The sequence below is a fragment of the Tarenaya hassleriana genome, unplaced genomic scaffold (assembly GCF_000463585.1).
Source record: "Tarenaya hassleriana unplaced genomic scaffold, ASM46358v1 Cleome132, whole genome shotgun sequence".
NCBI lineage: Eukaryota > Viridiplantae > Streptophyta > Magnoliopsida > Brassicales > Cleomaceae > Tarenaya > Tarenaya hassleriana.
The window spans coordinates 266,311-282,142 of NW_010963717.1; the positions used below are offsets into that span (position 1 = coordinate 266,311).

The 15,832-nt window shown below is 37.4% G+C and overlaps 4 protein-coding genes across 5 annotated transcripts in view; 3 read left to right on the forward strand and 1 right to left on the reverse strand.

Moving 5' to 3' along the window:
- LOC104807960 (MND1-interacting protein 1-like) overlaps positions 1-292 on the forward strand; it is a 3,807-nt gene extending 3,515 nt beyond the window's left edge. Inside the window, exon 4 of the mRNA XM_010533424.1 lies at positions 14-292. Coding sequence (XP_010531726.1) covers positions 14-52 — 39 coding nt within the window. The 3' untranslated portion in view covers positions 53-292. The remainder of the gene's footprint in view (positions 1-13) is intronic.
- An 89-nt stretch (positions 293-381) lies between these two features.
- LOC104807961 lies at positions 382-1,581 on the forward strand. The gene is made up of 2 exons (XM_010533425.1): positions 382-762; positions 865-1,581. The coding sequence occupies exons 1-2, from the start codon at positions 588-590 to the stop codon at positions 1,419-1,421; spliced, it is 732 nt and encodes a 243-aa protein (XP_010531727.1). The 5' UTR covers positions 382-587; the 3' UTR covers positions 1,422-1,581.
- A 380-nt stretch (positions 1,582-1,961) lies between these two features.
- LOC104807962 (protein ABCI7, chloroplastic) lies at positions 1,962-4,395 on the forward strand. 2 transcript variants are annotated; one of them, XM_010533428.2, is made up of 4 exons: positions 1,962-2,914; positions 3,288-3,547; positions 3,818-4,130; positions 4,287-4,395. In XM_010533428.2, the coding sequence occupies exons 1-3, from the start codon at positions 2,027-2,029 to the stop codon at positions 4,122-4,124; spliced, it is 1,455 nt and encodes a 484-aa protein (XP_010531730.1). In that variant the 5' UTR covers positions 1,962-2,026; the 3' UTR covers positions 4,125-4,130; positions 4,287-4,395. The 2 variants fall into 2 exon arrangements, with proteins under 2 accessions (XP_010531730.1, XP_010531728.1); XM_010533426.2 differs by having other exon boundaries at positions 3,818-4,395.
- A 3,845-nt stretch (positions 4,396-8,240) lies between these two features.
- On the reverse strand, positions 8,241-13,154 carry LOC104807963 (protein phosphatase 2C 29). Its single transcript, XM_010533429.1, has 4 exons — positions 10,983-13,154; positions 10,327-10,440; positions 9,974-10,229; positions 8,241-8,771 (listed from the first exon to the last, which is right to left on the reverse strand). Exons 1-4 carry the CDS (start codon positions 13,011-13,013, stop codon positions 8,647-8,649), a joined length of 2,526 nt encoding a protein of 841 aa, XP_010531731.1. The 5' UTR covers positions 13,014-13,154; the 3' UTR covers positions 8,241-8,646.
- Between the last annotated feature and the right edge of the window lie 2,678 nt (positions 13,155-15,832).

Below are 15,832 nucleotides of genomic sequence, written 5' to 3' on the forward strand. Positions count from 1 at the left end.
TGCGGGCATACCCGTTCAGCAGAGAATCCGAGTCTTTGGAGCAACTTCTTAGTAAAAAAAAAGTTTTTTGGTTTCAAAGAGAACAGAGGTCAGGTTCTATAACTATCTCCTGGGCCAATATACTTTAAACTCTTCAAATTCTGCGTCACCGTTGCTATGAAATCTGTTTCTGGTCATTGAGGTTTTTTTTTTACATGATGTGGTTTTTGAGTTCTTGAAAAATTCTTGTCCGGTTTCTCTGCTCTTCCTCTGGATTTGAGGATGCAAGTAAATAAATGATAGCTTCTCTCAAGCCCTGATGCTTTGATAATGGCTCTCGTTCTACGACCAGCTTCAACGCTGGGAACTTTTATCGGTTTCGGTTCAGATGAAACGGTGACAAATCGGCCGGTTCAGGTAAAATGGTGATAAACCTGTCGGTTATTTAGCAAACCGATGGTACGAGTGTCAAATTATGTGTGGGAGAATCTTTGGCAAATAAAGGAGAGCCACAAGAAGTGAAGTGAGGGACCACATTGGTGAATGAGTGTGAGTTTCTTCTTTCTTGTGTTGTGTGGTTCAATGGCCATTAAGATATCTGAAGCAGAATGGCTTTGTTTTCCATCTCAAATCCTGCCGTAGCCTGGAAGAGGAGTCCGCACAGTTTTTTCGGTTGGAACTCCGGCAAGAAAAGAGACGATCCCCAACCCGAGCAGCCGTCTTACCACGACGACGTCCTTCTTCCTTTCTCTCTCTCCTTGGTTGACAAAACCTTTCTCAAAGGTACTCCTTCTCTCTCTCTCTCTCCCCCTCCCTCTCTCTCTCTCTCTCTCTCTCTCTCTCTCTGTTAATGGTAATATAGTTTTTTTTTTGTTTTTATTACAGGGAGGGAACTGAAGTGTTGTTACAAGGCAAGCAAGGATGGATTCAGTGCAACCAAGTTCCATGAACATTGTGACTTCAAGGGCCCTTGTGTCATTATAGGTTACACCAAATCTAACAACGAGAACAAGTCCTTCAAATTCGGAGCCTTTAGCCCGGAAGGCTACAGAAGCACCGATGACTATTACGATACATTCGATGCCTTCCTCTTCTACTGGCCCGAGAACGAAGACAGTGACAGTGACAGTAACCGTGATGATCCAATCATCTTACAGAAGATAGGTGGAAGTGGGGCCGCTCTATTCGATTATGCAAGAGGCGGGCCACAGTTTGGAGCCGACGGGCTGCTCATAGGACCGCCCCTGGCTCCTGTGATGGGCGGATTTGCGGGTCCAGACACGAACTCGGGGGTCGGGGACTTGAGAATGGCCAAGTCTAGATTGGGTTTGTCATATGCAAAGAGGAAAGATGGTAAAGTTTCAATCTTTGGTGATGAGAGTAAGGCTGCTCTTGATGATGTCTTGGTCTTTTGTTGTCCTGAAATAGCTAGCTTGTACTAGTACCAGGGGTATCAAACGGGCCGGGTCGATCCGATCCGTACCAAGTCCGCACTCGATCCGAACCCGCATTCGGTCCGGGTCCGAGCCTAGTGATCCAAAAATATGATATTTATCAGTAGGATTATGCTTTGTTCATATTCTTATCTTGGATTTTTTTTTTGCCATGAACTTCTAAAAAATCTAGGGATGGTGACTTCGGTTCGGGAATTTAGTTCTGATCCGATCCGACTTGAAACCGAGCCGGATTGAATCGAACCGAATGAACCGTTTTCAAATCGAACCGTATTCTTCTACTAATATATGTGTAAATATTATAGTTTGACATATTCATATAATGGTACCGTTACGAATACGATTAATATTCGGTTTTAGTTTGGTACACTTTAAAAATCGATCAAAGACCCGAAACTACAAAAGTCGATCAAAGAGACTCAATTGGGCCTATTTATTTAATTATTTGGGTCTACGCTTGGCCCAAAGGCCCAAACCAGATAGAAACAAAACTAAAATATATTTAAATAAAGAAAAAAAACGAAAAATGAAAGGCCGAAAAGGAGAACAGAAGTGAAAAAGAAAACTGCTCTACACCACAAACGGACTCATCAATGGCGGCGGCTTCCACAGTATTCGGTCGTCTTTCTTTGGCACCGAGTTTGTCCGTCAAACCTAAATCGAAAATTTACAGAAGAGCAAACACGAGGAAGTTGTCTGTTCGAGTTCAAGCTTCGTTCTCGGACCCTTTTGTACTTCAATTAGCGGAATCTCTTGAAGATTCTCTCTCCGCTTCCCCTTCTTCTTCTTCGTCATCGTCTTTGCCTCTCCAGAGGATCCGAGATTCTTCCGCTGAGAATCTTCTCTCTACGCCATGGCCGTCACGAAGAGACGAGCCTTTCCGTTTCACCGACACGTCATTCATCCGGCATTCCCAGATCGAACCCGTCTCGACCCAGCAACGAAATTCGAAGATCTTGGAGGACCTGACGGAAACCCAGTTCCCAAACGTCGTGATAATTGACGGGTTCGTTTCGAATTTGGCCGTTGGCCCATCCGATTTGCCCGATGGGGTTTATGTCGGAAACTTTGCGGGCATACCCGATGAGATTTCGAATCGGGTATCCGAATTCATCGGTAATTTTGATTCTGGTGATCTCTTCTGGTCGATTAACGGAATGGGTGCACCGGATTTGACGGTGATTTATGTTCCCGTGGGATGTAGGGTAGAGAATCCGATTCTTTTGAGGTACTTCACCGGCGAGACCGGTGACCGGCAGTCGAAGCGGTTGCCGGTGTCGAATCCTAGGGTTTTTGTGTTGGTGGAGGAAGGAGGAGAGATTGGTATAGTTGAGGAATTTGTCGGAAAAGACAGAGACGGGTTCTATTGGGCAAATCCGGTTATGGAAGTTGTGGCTCGAAAAGGTGCAAAAGTTAGTCATTCTTACTTGCAGAGGGAATCTATGGCTGCTGCTCATATCAAGTGGACTTCTGTCCGACAGGTTTGTTTTATTACTGTCTTCTCGTTTTCGTCATAGAAGTCTATGCGTTGTTACTTCAGTTCAGGTTGTCTTTATGGTTCGTCTGTACTGGAAATTGTTACATTGGAGGTAGTAAGTCAAGTGACAAGCAGATTTATGTGTGCTTGCTTTCGTAGTTCTGCGTCAAATGAGTTGGAAATTTGGAATCTTTATACTGAATTGTTGTTGAATTCGATTCAGAGGAGAAGAACACATCTTTGTCAAGAACTGAAGCTGCTTTAAGAAAGATCTTGAATCTTGCTGCTTAGTGCTTAGTGAGACTGGCCCTTTAGGCTTTTACTGAGCGGCTGGGTGGTGAAAAAAAAATGCGAACTTGAACTTGATGTCTCTGCAGGAGACAGATAGTACTTACGAGCTCGTGGAAGTGAGCACGGGTGGAAGATTGGGGAGGCACAATGTCCATGTCCAGCAGCTGGGACCCGACACTGTGACAGAACTAACTACATTTCATCTGTGTTTTGATGAGCAAACGCTGGATTTACACAGTAGAATTGTCTTGGACCATCCACGTGGATTTTCCCGGCAGCTTCACAAGTGCATTGTGGCTCATCCTTCAGGTCAAGCTGTTTTTGACGGCAATGTCAGGGTTAACAAGTAAGCTCTGGTTCTACTCTTTGCTATTCTTGTCCATTAGATCTTAGATTGCTGTCTCTGTTTAGAAGATCTTAGATTGTTGTCTATGTTTAGAAGATCTTAGATTGTTTTCTCTGACGGGTCTGAGCCCATTGTATGCAGTCTTAGAATATAGCTCAACCTATGGCTATTGCTCAACCTATGGCTGTACTGATTTTGAATCTTTTTGTGGCATATCGGCCCAATTGATAGACTGGAAACAAATTTAAGATATCTTCTTGTTCGATTCAGATTCGCCCAACAGACAGATGCTGGGCAATTAACCCGAAGCCTCCTCTTGGAACCTCGAGCAACAGTGAACGTGAAACCAAACCTTCAGATCATAGCGGATGATGTGAAATGCTCACATGGAGCTGCGATAAGTGATCTGGACGATGACCAGCTTTTCTATTTCCAAGCTCGCGGGATCGATCTAGAAACTGCTAGAAGGGCCCTCATACTATCTTTCGGTTCTGAGGTTATTGAACGGCTGCCTTGCGGAGATACCCGTAACCGAGCCGAGGATCATGTGAAAGAAATTGTTGCATTCCGCACGTAAAAAAAGGTTACCGCAGTAACTGAAAGTTGTGATCTTTTTGTAGATATATTCATCAAAGTTTTCATGGTGAGACTGGGGAAAGGTATGGAAGGGATTGATTGCTGAAATCGGACAGGAAATCTTTGATGTCGGGTTTTTGGTTGTCATTGTTGTTTGTTGCAGATGTACAGTGGCCGAGGAGGAAGGAAGAAGTGATCCCACATCGAGAAATTTCGAATGTAAGCTTTACGAACTGGGACTTTAATTTTATTGGAATTTTGGATTATTTCAATATATATATGTATATACGTATATATATATATATATATGACTAGAAAAATAAAATAAAATTGAAAAAATAATAAATGATTTGTGTAATGTTATATAACTAAAAAGAAAATTATATAATATCGCTCATAATTTGAACAAAATTTATATATTTAATAAATTTTAGAAGGACAATAGGCAATATAAAAAGTTGCAACAGAAAACTTATGATTACCAAAAAAAAATGTCAATTTATCTTAATTAAAAAAATCCAAGAGAAAAAGGGTGCAGGCTAAGATATGGACCTCGAGGTTTTATTGGGCCTTCTGGCCTTGATGGGCCTTAAGCCTTATAATTGTACAGCCTTAATGGGCCTTTGGTCTTAATGGGCCTTAAGCTATAATTGGTCTACAGCCTTAATAGGCCTCTGGGCCTTTAAATTTTAAACTGGACAGACCTTCCGTCCCTGGGGCCTGGACCGCATTAAATTATCACACGCGCACTGATGGCGCGTGAACGTCACCGCCGCGAAATCCCCGGACTATAGTCCAGCGGTTTTGCCCAATTTTCATCAAATCAGGAAATGAGGCGCGTGGGACAAAGCCAAACTTTTCATAATTAATTAAAACCCCATATGTTTTTGAGTTTCTTATTTTTTTCTACCCAATCCCAATATTAACAATTTTTTTTAGTGAAGGTAAAATTAAAATCCTAGTAACGATAAGTTTATACATAAAACTTTTCTATAATCCATTTATAATTGTTTCTAACAAATATAATATTAATTATGGGAAATTTATTAGAAACGAAGATCTCATCGGCAAAGTCTAATGATTTTTAAAGTCATATAAATATTTTTTAACAAATTTAACATACAATTCCCTTGATATAATGGATATTAGATAAGAGAATAAAATTTAAAAATATATATGATCTTTTATATCTTAAACACTAATTAGGATATTAATATTCTCTCACACACACTAGAGGCAATATTTTTTTTACCTAACCTCTTAATTTATAAATTTTTAAGATTAAATCAAATTTAAAAAAATATTTTGGACCAAAATAACTAATAAAAATACAATATATGTTCTATTTATGTAATTAAGTTGTGAGAAAATATATCAAAACGAAATTTTGATATATTTCATTAAATTTTAATAAATTTTAGATTAATAACAAATTCCATAATTTTGTTTTAAATCTAAGTTTGATTGTAAAAAAATTAAAATTGAATTATAAATCACATATATTTTTTTTTTTTGCAGTACGTTTTACATATAATATCAATATTACCTTTTCTGCAAAAATGTTTTTTTTTTTAATTCTTTTTTTTTGTTTGTAAGGTATACAAAAATATTAAATACTTAAATTTAAATTTTAGAGACAAAATATGTTTAATTAAAAATAAAAAAACGGTTATCCTGAACCTTTTTTTCCAAATAACAATAATTTGAAGTAACTGGATACATGACTCAATTAAATATAATTAGAAAAAAAAAACTAGGAGAATAGGATGCAGACAAAAGGCCCTAACCAAATGGACGTTGAGGCACTAATGGGCCTTGCGGCCTTAATGGGCTTAATTGCCTTTAATGGGCCTACAGTATTAATGGACCTCTCGGCCTTTAATTTAATGCGCCTACAATATTAATGGACCTCTCGGCCCATGCGGCCTTAAAAAAATTGAACGCATACAATTATCGCACGCGCACTGATGGCGCGTGAACGACACCGCCGCAAAATCCCCGGACCATAGTCCAGCGGTTTTGTCCGATTTTCATCAAATCAGGAAATGAGGCGCGTGAGGAAAAACCAAACTTTTCATAATTAAATAAAACCTCTATGTTTTTAGTTTCTTATTTTTCTCGACCCTTCACGATATAAAAACTTTTTTTAGTTAAGGTAAAGTTAAAGTTCTAGTGACGATACTTTTATACATAAAACATTTCTATAATCCATTTTACAATTTTTGCTAACAATATAATATTAATTACGGGAAATTTATTGGAAACAAAAATTTCGTCGGGGCGAAGTCTAATAATTTTTAAAGTCATAAAAATATTATTTTAACAAATTTAAAATACAATTCCCTAGATATAATAGGATATTATACAGAGAAATAAAATTACAAAAAAAATATATGACCTTTTATATCTGATACACTAATTAGGATTTTAATATTCTCTCAAACACACTAGAGAAATATTATTTTTATTAATTTATAAATTTTCAAGATTAAATCAAATTTAAAAAAAATAATTTGGGTGAAAATAGTTCGTAAAATACAATATATATATATATATCCTGTTTATGTAATTAGGTTGTGATATATTAATCAAGACAAAATTTTGATATATTTCATTAAATTTTAATAATTTTTAGATTCATAACAAATTCAATAATTTTGTATCTAATCTAATTTTTTTATTATAAAATTATAGACATTTTTACAATTGAATTAAATCACAAATATATTTTTTTAAATACGTTTATTCATATAATATCGAAATTATTTTTTTGCAAATATTTTTTTTTATTTTATCTATTTTTCAAGGTATACAAATATTAGATCCTTAAATTTAAATTTTAGAGATAAAAATCTGTAAAACTGTAAAAAGTTTTAAAAACAGTTATCCAGATTTAATTGGATGCATGAGTCAATTAAATATAATTAGAAGAAAATAAGCAGAGGATGCAAACAAAAGGCCCTAACGAAATGGACCTCGAGGCATTATTGAGCCTTATGTCCTTAATGGGCCTAATCGCCTTTAATGGGCCCCTTCAGTGTTTATGGGCTTCAGGGCCTTTAAGTTTAAACTCATATAAGGCTTTCACGCCCAGACGGCCCATTAAACGCTAAAAATTACCACACGCGCACTAATGGCGCGTGTCCGACACCGTCGCGAAATCCCCGGACTATATTCCAGTGGTTTTGCCCAATTTTCATCAAATCGGGCAATGAGGCGCGTGGGACAAAACTGACACTTTCATAATTAATTAAAAAACCCGTATCTTTTAGTCCAGAAATTAACCTTTTTTTTAAAGGTAAAATTAACACTTACATCCTATTTATGTAATTAAGTTAAAAAATAATTAAAACAAGATTTTGGTGTATTTCATTTAATTCAATAAATTTTCATTTATAACAATATCAATAAATTTTTTTAAAATGTAACTTTTGATAATTAAAATTGACTTACATATTGAATAAATAACAAATTTAAATACATTTAAATAAAAAAATTATGAATATAACTAATTATCCCAAAGCTTCACGGGTATTTAAAAAATTATGAAAATATTCTAAAAAAGTTTTGAAATTAAATCTCCAACATTAAACAAACTCTAACCTAATATTTATTTGGTGGGAAAATTGCTTGATATTTATTTCAAAATAAACATTTTAAAAGTCGGAAAAAAATCAATTGTTTTCATTTTTCACAAACATAGGTAGGGCTGAACGTTTCCGTTCGGTTCTTCGGAATCGGACCGAACCGAACCAAAAAAACATTACTTTTTCCGATCTGAAACCGTTCTTAATTCACGAACGATACCATTTTTAGAGAACCGAATTTTCCATGAATCGAACCAAACTTTAAAAATCCCAAAAAACCGAATATTTTTAAAGTAAATCTATCATTTTTTTAATAAAACCCGGAACCGAACCGAACCGATATCGAAACCGAACCAAATACAATATAAAAACCGATTGGTACCTATTTTAGTAAAACCGAAAAAATCGAACCGATCTCTTCCCATCCCGAACCCAAACCATTTACCAAAACTCCCAGCCCTAAACATACGTGTGCCTATGCAAGTGCTAAGTGTAATTTGTATGTGTTGGATCACTTCCACAAACCCAGGAACCAAAATTGGGACTAAATCCACCAAATTAAGACATTATAAGAACTTCATGTCCTTATCCTTCTTTTAACATCTGCAAAAGTGCATGTATACCCCTTTTGGCCCCCCTTCCCTTCTCCTCTTTTCTTCACCAAATTACATACCATTTCTTTCTTCTTTTTTTTCTTTTTTCTTTTTGGCTTTCCCCACTATCAACCCATCTTCTACCATATCATATTCAACTAAAACAGCCAACATACTAAACCTAATTGATGGAAAAAACCCTAATCTACTCGAAAATTTCTAAAAACTGGATATATAAACTCATCAAAAAGGTGAAAATGAAAAAAAAAAATAAGGCAAAAAGACCTGAACCGGGTATCATTCTTTCCTCAGGTGGCTTGAAGTGTTTGGCCGGGATTTCATTTCAGAGGTACTTCCCAGAGGATTTCCAGATCCTACCTTCGAGGGATATAACAAGGACGGTGCAGTCATCGTGATACTTTCTTCGATCTCCTTGTGGGATATCGAGAAGGTCATGAAAAGCCAGTCCTGTCCAAGAATCCATTCATTAGGACCAAATCATGATCAATGGAAAACACTTCAACCATGAAAGTGTAATAGAAGATACAATATACAACAGCATGTACCGCCCCGCCCTTGTAGTCAAAATGCTAAAGCTGCCAACTTTATGCAAACCCAAGTCAAGATATGAGGGAAAGCTCCCTACTTTCTTGGATATAGGCTAGTTTCTATTCCAAGTTTCCTTTTTTTCATTACATTGACTATAAATCACATAACCTACAGACCAAAGTTGTAGGAGTTTCCATGTCTAGTTTCTGTATATGCTGAGGTTTAGTGTCCCTAAAACCAAAAAAGAAAGAAAAAGAAAAGCTATGTGTATGCATATACAGAAACCAAGATGTAGTTAATCACATATCCTGTTTCTTATGCTGGGTGTCAATTTTCCATCAAAATGAACCATTATAACTCATTCTACCAACAAATAAATAAACCCAATAATCTGAGAAACAATCACAAGACAAGTTTCACATCAAGCAGATATACAAAACACACAAATACGAACTTTAAGCAAACTAGTTTCTTTCTCAAGAATCAGTCCTCCTTGCCTTGTATGTTTGAAGCATATCATATAGCTCTCCGGCCAGTTTAATCATAGTTCGTGAAAGGGGTCAGGTCAGGTCGAAGGTAAGACAAAAGACATGCATGAGAGAAGGACATGTTTGAAGGGAAGGAGTAGTGTACCAAGAATGGAATGAAGGTCTGAGGCCAGGGCAATTGACCTTCGCTAAGCTCTATCCGCAACTCGAAAAAAAAAAAACCAATCCTATAGCGCTAGCGCTTCGCGTTCTTTCTATTTTATCTCATTTCATTCCGAATTCTTCTATCCCAACTAGGTTTATGAATTTTTCTATCAATTCCATTACCTTATCCTTACCCATGAGGTTCCAACATTTGACCTTTAATTGATCTAGGAGTTGTTTCCGGGCATCAAGGTTATTATACACCCCAACCCCATCTCTTAGAAAGAAAAAGGTAGCACCGAAGAATGGAAAGAGCGAGATGGTGGTTTTAGTTGTTCCCGTCATCTCTTTTTGTTTCCAAGTTTTAACTTTAACTGACAGAAATCATTTACCAACAAGGTGATTTACTTACAGCTATTCCTGTGGTCTATCTGGCAATTATGTTTTTATCATGGGAGAACAAATGAATATAGAGGGAAAGCTGCTTACCAGCTTTCTTGGCAGCTCGAACGAGAAGTTCTTGTATTACGTGTTGGGCAGGGTCTCCATCTGGAAACTTCTCCATGGCAAGAGAAACAACTTCCTCGTTGGTCAGGTATTGGTACAACCCATCGGACGAGAGAACTAAAAATTGATCGCTCTCGGAAAGATGATAGTGACGAAGGGAAGGCAAACATGATATGTATGGAGTGGTGCCGATGAAATCATTCCGGAACATTTCCAGTAACGCGTCATTCAGCTTGGGCTGCAAATCACTTTCTTTGTCAGAGCTATCACTTTCAAATTTTCTCAGAGAATTCGGTGGAGAATGATAAATTCAATTCAGATCTATATTGCCTAACCTGCTTCAAGAACCCTGCCCCGAACGCTCTGGTCACCTTAAGCCGACCCTTCACTCTGTCATTCAAAATGCATTGGCTGTCATCTGGGTGCTCATTCTTTATTCTTGTTACTTCCTGAGAACATTAATGGAAGAAAGGTTTAGGACATGTAAGCCTGTCATGAAACAACAATATTCAAACAAGCAGATCAAACCAGCATTACTATATTGGGCAACCAAACTATAGAACTTTACCAAGCCAATCATGTTTTTAACAACCAAAGGAGTTAGCAACCAGGATGTGCAAAACCATCATCACTTACTAAATCTAATGAATAGAGACATCCTTCCATGTGAGTTCCAAAAGGAAATGCTTACTAATCAGCAAAAACTTAGAAATGTTTGTTTCCAACTATCCTAAGATGCAAAGTGTTTGTGCCGCTAAGAAGGTTCATAATATATCAGCAAGAAACAAAATCACGGCCACATACTCCAACTTCACACTTAGGCTACTCGAACTATATACGGATATATGTAGCCATGATTAAGGCCGATAGTACGGACACAAGCTGCAATGTGGGATGACAAACAAATACAGCAAAACAATATATAAGAGAAATCTAAGAGAGAGACCGAGCAAATGCAGAAACAATAGTGAGATTTAGAGTCTCGACTTACATCCTCGATGCTTGTACTGTGGTCTGTGGACAACTGCAAGGCAGTCAATTTCAACGTCTGAGGAGGAGTTTCATCTACCACTGCACTATCCTTTTCATCCGCAACAGAGGGCTCTTTGCTATCATCCTCTTTGTTTAAATCATCTCTTCTTTCTTCTTCTTGCCCTCCTATCTCAACGCTAGAACCCTCTTCTTTTACATGATATTGCGCAATAAGTGCCCTACTATCACCTAAGTTCATTACATATACATCCTCATCCCTCATCAGCACAACCAGCAAGCACGAACCCATCAACGCAAGCTCAGGATTTGTATCGAGAACCTTATCCGTCATCTCCAGGAATGCTTGCTCTGTTGCTTCGAGGGCATTAGACATTGCCCTCAAAACCAGTTCATGATCAATTGGACCAGCCTTTCGTCTCTTCTTCTGCTTCGCAGAATGTTCCTCTACCCTATGATCCACCTCTTCTACCTCTTTTTCCTCCAAGCCAAACCTCCAAGGGAACAGCTTTCTCCCGGAAACCCCCTCCTTATGTTTGGACAAACCCTGCTTCAATTTTGACAACAGCATCCACCTCTTACTGCCAACAGACCCAGCAGCGCTTGCCCTAAGAGCATCATCCACCGAGAAGGCAAACCTGTCAGACCCTGAAAGATCCAAACCATCTTCTGCTTCAGCCTCTGCAAGAAGCTCCCACAACCTTTTCCTCACCTTAGTTTCCTCGACCTCGGGGTGAGATGCCAAGTTCTTGGCTTTGCCCTGACCTTGTAATACATCTCTATCGGTTATCTCATTCTCTGTCTCCAAACTGCTGGTACTTGCAGTTTGATCGACTTCAACCTCTACCTTGCTCTGTTGTTCTAACTCTACAGAACTACTATCTGTCTTACTATTATCCACCGCAATTGTTGCTGTTGGATTGTCATCTTTGTTAATGTTGTCTCCTAACTGCTCGTCTTGTTCATCCAATTCCCAGAACAAGCCCTGTAACTCACTATAAACAGCACGATAGAGATTAGCCATCAAGAATTCCGGCGCGTCGGGCCCATTGAACCCGTCATAGATTCCGGCGAAGAGCCATCCTTGCTTCTCCGAAACCACCAATTGCACCCTATCCTCTCCTGCCTTTCCCAATGCCCACTGTAAGTCGCTCTCACTATCGCTCCTCGCCCTCTCCGCCGCCGCAGCCTCGTCGAGGACGCCGCCGCCACCGCTGCCGTCGGGGCCGACAATGTTCTCCTTCCGACCACCTACGAAGTTCAGCACCGGCACAACCCACGGCCGTTGCTTCCTCTCCGCGAAATTCGGGTGCCACGAGAGGCTCTTCTTCCTCTTCTTCCTCCTTTTCTTCAAATACAAACCACCAAGCGGCGCCGAGAAATGCACGCCGCCCGATTCGGATCCAGGAATCGGATCCAAAGGCCCAGAAATCGTGCCTCTCTCAATCGGACCGGACATGAACAGACCGCTTCCCTCTATCGGACCAGATTGGTCGGCGGCTCCGGCGCCGTTGGAGCCTCGCGGCACCGGTTGCAGCGGAAGAGCCCTAAACGACGATGTTCCTTCGAACCCATTGGCATTGACGACACAGCTTCGCGAACCGTACGCATGACCACCGCCGAAAGCGCTCTCAGTGGCATCGTCGTAAATACTGTCAAGTTGGAGGACAGTTCTGGGAGTCAAGGTGTTGGCGCTGACGGAGGCGCCGGAGATGGCTCTGAACACGGTCGTGAGCTGCTCGGAGGAAGAACCGGGTCGGATCCGACCCGTACCGGAACCGGGACCCGGTTCGTGGGAGGGAGAGAACCGGAATGAACCGGAAGGAGAGACGAAACGATCGGAGTGAGGGGGAGAGACGAAGCGGTTCGAGGATCGGACGTAGCAGTAGGAGTGGCCCAGAGTTTCATCCAAGGGCTCAGAGAGAGAGTAGATCAGATCGGACGGCGGAGGCTGCGCCGGCGGTTGGTGATGACGTCGGCTGCGGTGCCCTTGTCTGAGGCAAGGGAGGAGAGAGGAGAATCCGCTTCCCATCACATTTGATTCAAGCCCTGTTTGGATGCCGAGAAAATCTACCAGGAAAAGAACACGAAAATTTTCTTGGGGTTTTTTTGAATTTGCGAAGGTGAAAAAAGAGAACAGTGAAACAAGAGAGAGAGAGAGAGAGAGAGAGAGAGAGAGGGTCTTTTGTCGTCTTTTTCGTATTTAAATATTTTTCAGCTGAGAAGACTTTAGTGATTTTGAATTAGCAGACACATTGACTCTTTTCTTTCCCTTTTCTACACTTATTTACAAACATACCATCGCATGTTTTCTTAATTACATTTATCACCCTTTCAGTACCCAAAATCCTTAATTCTTCACCTAATATATCATATGATCGAAACAATAATACAAAAAATGAAAAAATAATATTACCCGGATATAATAAGGGCAGTAAGATTATATCAATTATAAAAATATAAATAAAAGATGTACCGCGAAGAAATTTTCTGAAGTGATGTTGATTTTAAAAATGACACTCATTGTGGGGTGAAATTGATCCAAATAAAAGTCTAGGGGCGCTTCTATAATTTCAATTTTAAGATTTGACTAATCGAAAATTTTCAAAGTTCCATCAAACTTCAATAATATAATCAGAGGTGATAGATGTGGTTTGGACTTTGTAATATCACTATCTAGAATTGGAAATGACGGTAATTAAATTTAATGGTATGTAACTTTACAAATACAATATTTATTTATTTTTTATTGTGTATATATAATAAGGTAAAAAATAATTTCTCGTAAAGGAATCCGCTTTTTGGGAGATAAAGCTTTGTTAATTACTCATTTTATTTAGTAGTAAAAAAAATTTTAGGGAAAAAAAAGAAAAAGGAAAAAAGAGAAAAGGGGAAGGGTCAAAATGGGGAAAATCGAGGCTAGGGTTGAAGGGTTGTTGTGTTGAGAAGCTTTTGTCCTTTGCTTTGTTTTTGCCATCGGGCTCCGGGACAATGGCGATTTTACATTTTTGTCCCTGAGATCTTTCTTTATTTTAATAGGCAACAATAAAAATAAAATTGAATAAGATAATATTTAAATATAAGCATAAAATATTGAACGGTGATTTAAAAAACAATTCGAAATATAAATATTTTTTCAATAAAATTGGCACTGAGTAAAAAATCAATTAAATTTCGGTATAAATTAAATAGACATAAAACCTAAAATATGAAAACAATTTAATCCAATTATAATCAAAATTCAATAAATCCTACATTTTTTTTTCTGAGGAAACACGAAAATTGAGAAGAAAAAAAAAAGTAGGAAAAGATAATATTTAGAGGGGTAGTTTTGTCAAACGGTCTATGGGCCTAAGAGGGCATCCGAGCAAAAGAACAAACGGTTTGACCTCGTCGAGGCCCATAACGGAAAACAACACTAAATGACAAAATTACCCCTCCGTAACTTTTTACTATTACATTGGTAATTTAAACCCTTGATTAAACTATCATAACCTTGATTATATTTTAAAAAAAATGATTTGGCATTAGCATCTTTAAAAAATTGATTAAAAAAATATATGGTTTTACAATGAAAAATAGTAATTTTTGTGACATTTTATCATATGATAATGTTTACATTTTTCGAATTTATTTCCCGCACCAAATTTAGGTGGCCGAAATTTATGGAAATTAAATTAAATTATGCGTTCATATACATATATCAAGTTATCAACCATTTAAAACTACTATTTTTTCTTTCCTTTTTATATGAAAGGAACATATTATTATTATTATTATTATTATTATTATTATTATTATTATTATTATTATTATTATTATTATTATTATTATTATTATTATTATGTTATGTTAAGGCGGGAAAATCTCTCAGCGGGTCAAAGAGTTTGTTGGTATGGACGACAAATAGAAATGAAATATCACGTGATACGTGTGGATAAATATATATATATATATATATATATATAATTAATTAATTAAAATAAACACAACATATAATTAACTAAAATTCACTAACCTTGAAAATGCAATAAATATAATCCCGTATGATGTGATCTTGGTATTTGGGCATAGAATCCTAAGCTTTTTGCCTTTGGATATGTAGTAACATGCAACTGCAGCACCATATATTTATTTGATTTAATACATACAGCTATTTAGTTTTAATTATTTAATTTCATAACAAATAAAAATGTATGATAAGATTGGTAATTAATGACCCTCCATATTATTTTAATAACGGTATTTTCCATAATAAATAAATCTCAACAAATAAAAATGGATTCAATTGAACACATTGAATAAGTGTCCTTAACCACTCAAACATTAGATCATGTCAATGAAATTATATTTTATATATAAATCAGATAACACGCATATACACACATTCATCGATAGTACCAACTATTTTTTATAATTAACGGATAGGGAAAAAAATATAATACTCTTTCCGTTTCAAAATATTTGTAATTTTATATTATTATCCATGTTTCAAAATATTAGTCATTTTACATTTTCAATACATTTTTTTAAAATAATTTCTAATTTTATCCTTACCAAATTCTAATACATTATTAATGATAATATTGTTTTATTATTAAATAAAGGGTATATATGACTTTTATTTTTATTTTTTAAAAAATGTGAAATAAGTTAAAACAACAAGGAGGGAGTAATAATAATAAAATAAATTAATAAATGGGGAAGGAAACGTAGGGTCCACGGAGAGGTGATGGGAAATGGTCAACGAGGGTGTTGACAGATGGGACCCACCTCGAAGACTCCTCCGCTAAAATGATGTCACCCTTGTCGGATTCCCTTTCCCGCCAACACTCACTATGATATTAGTTT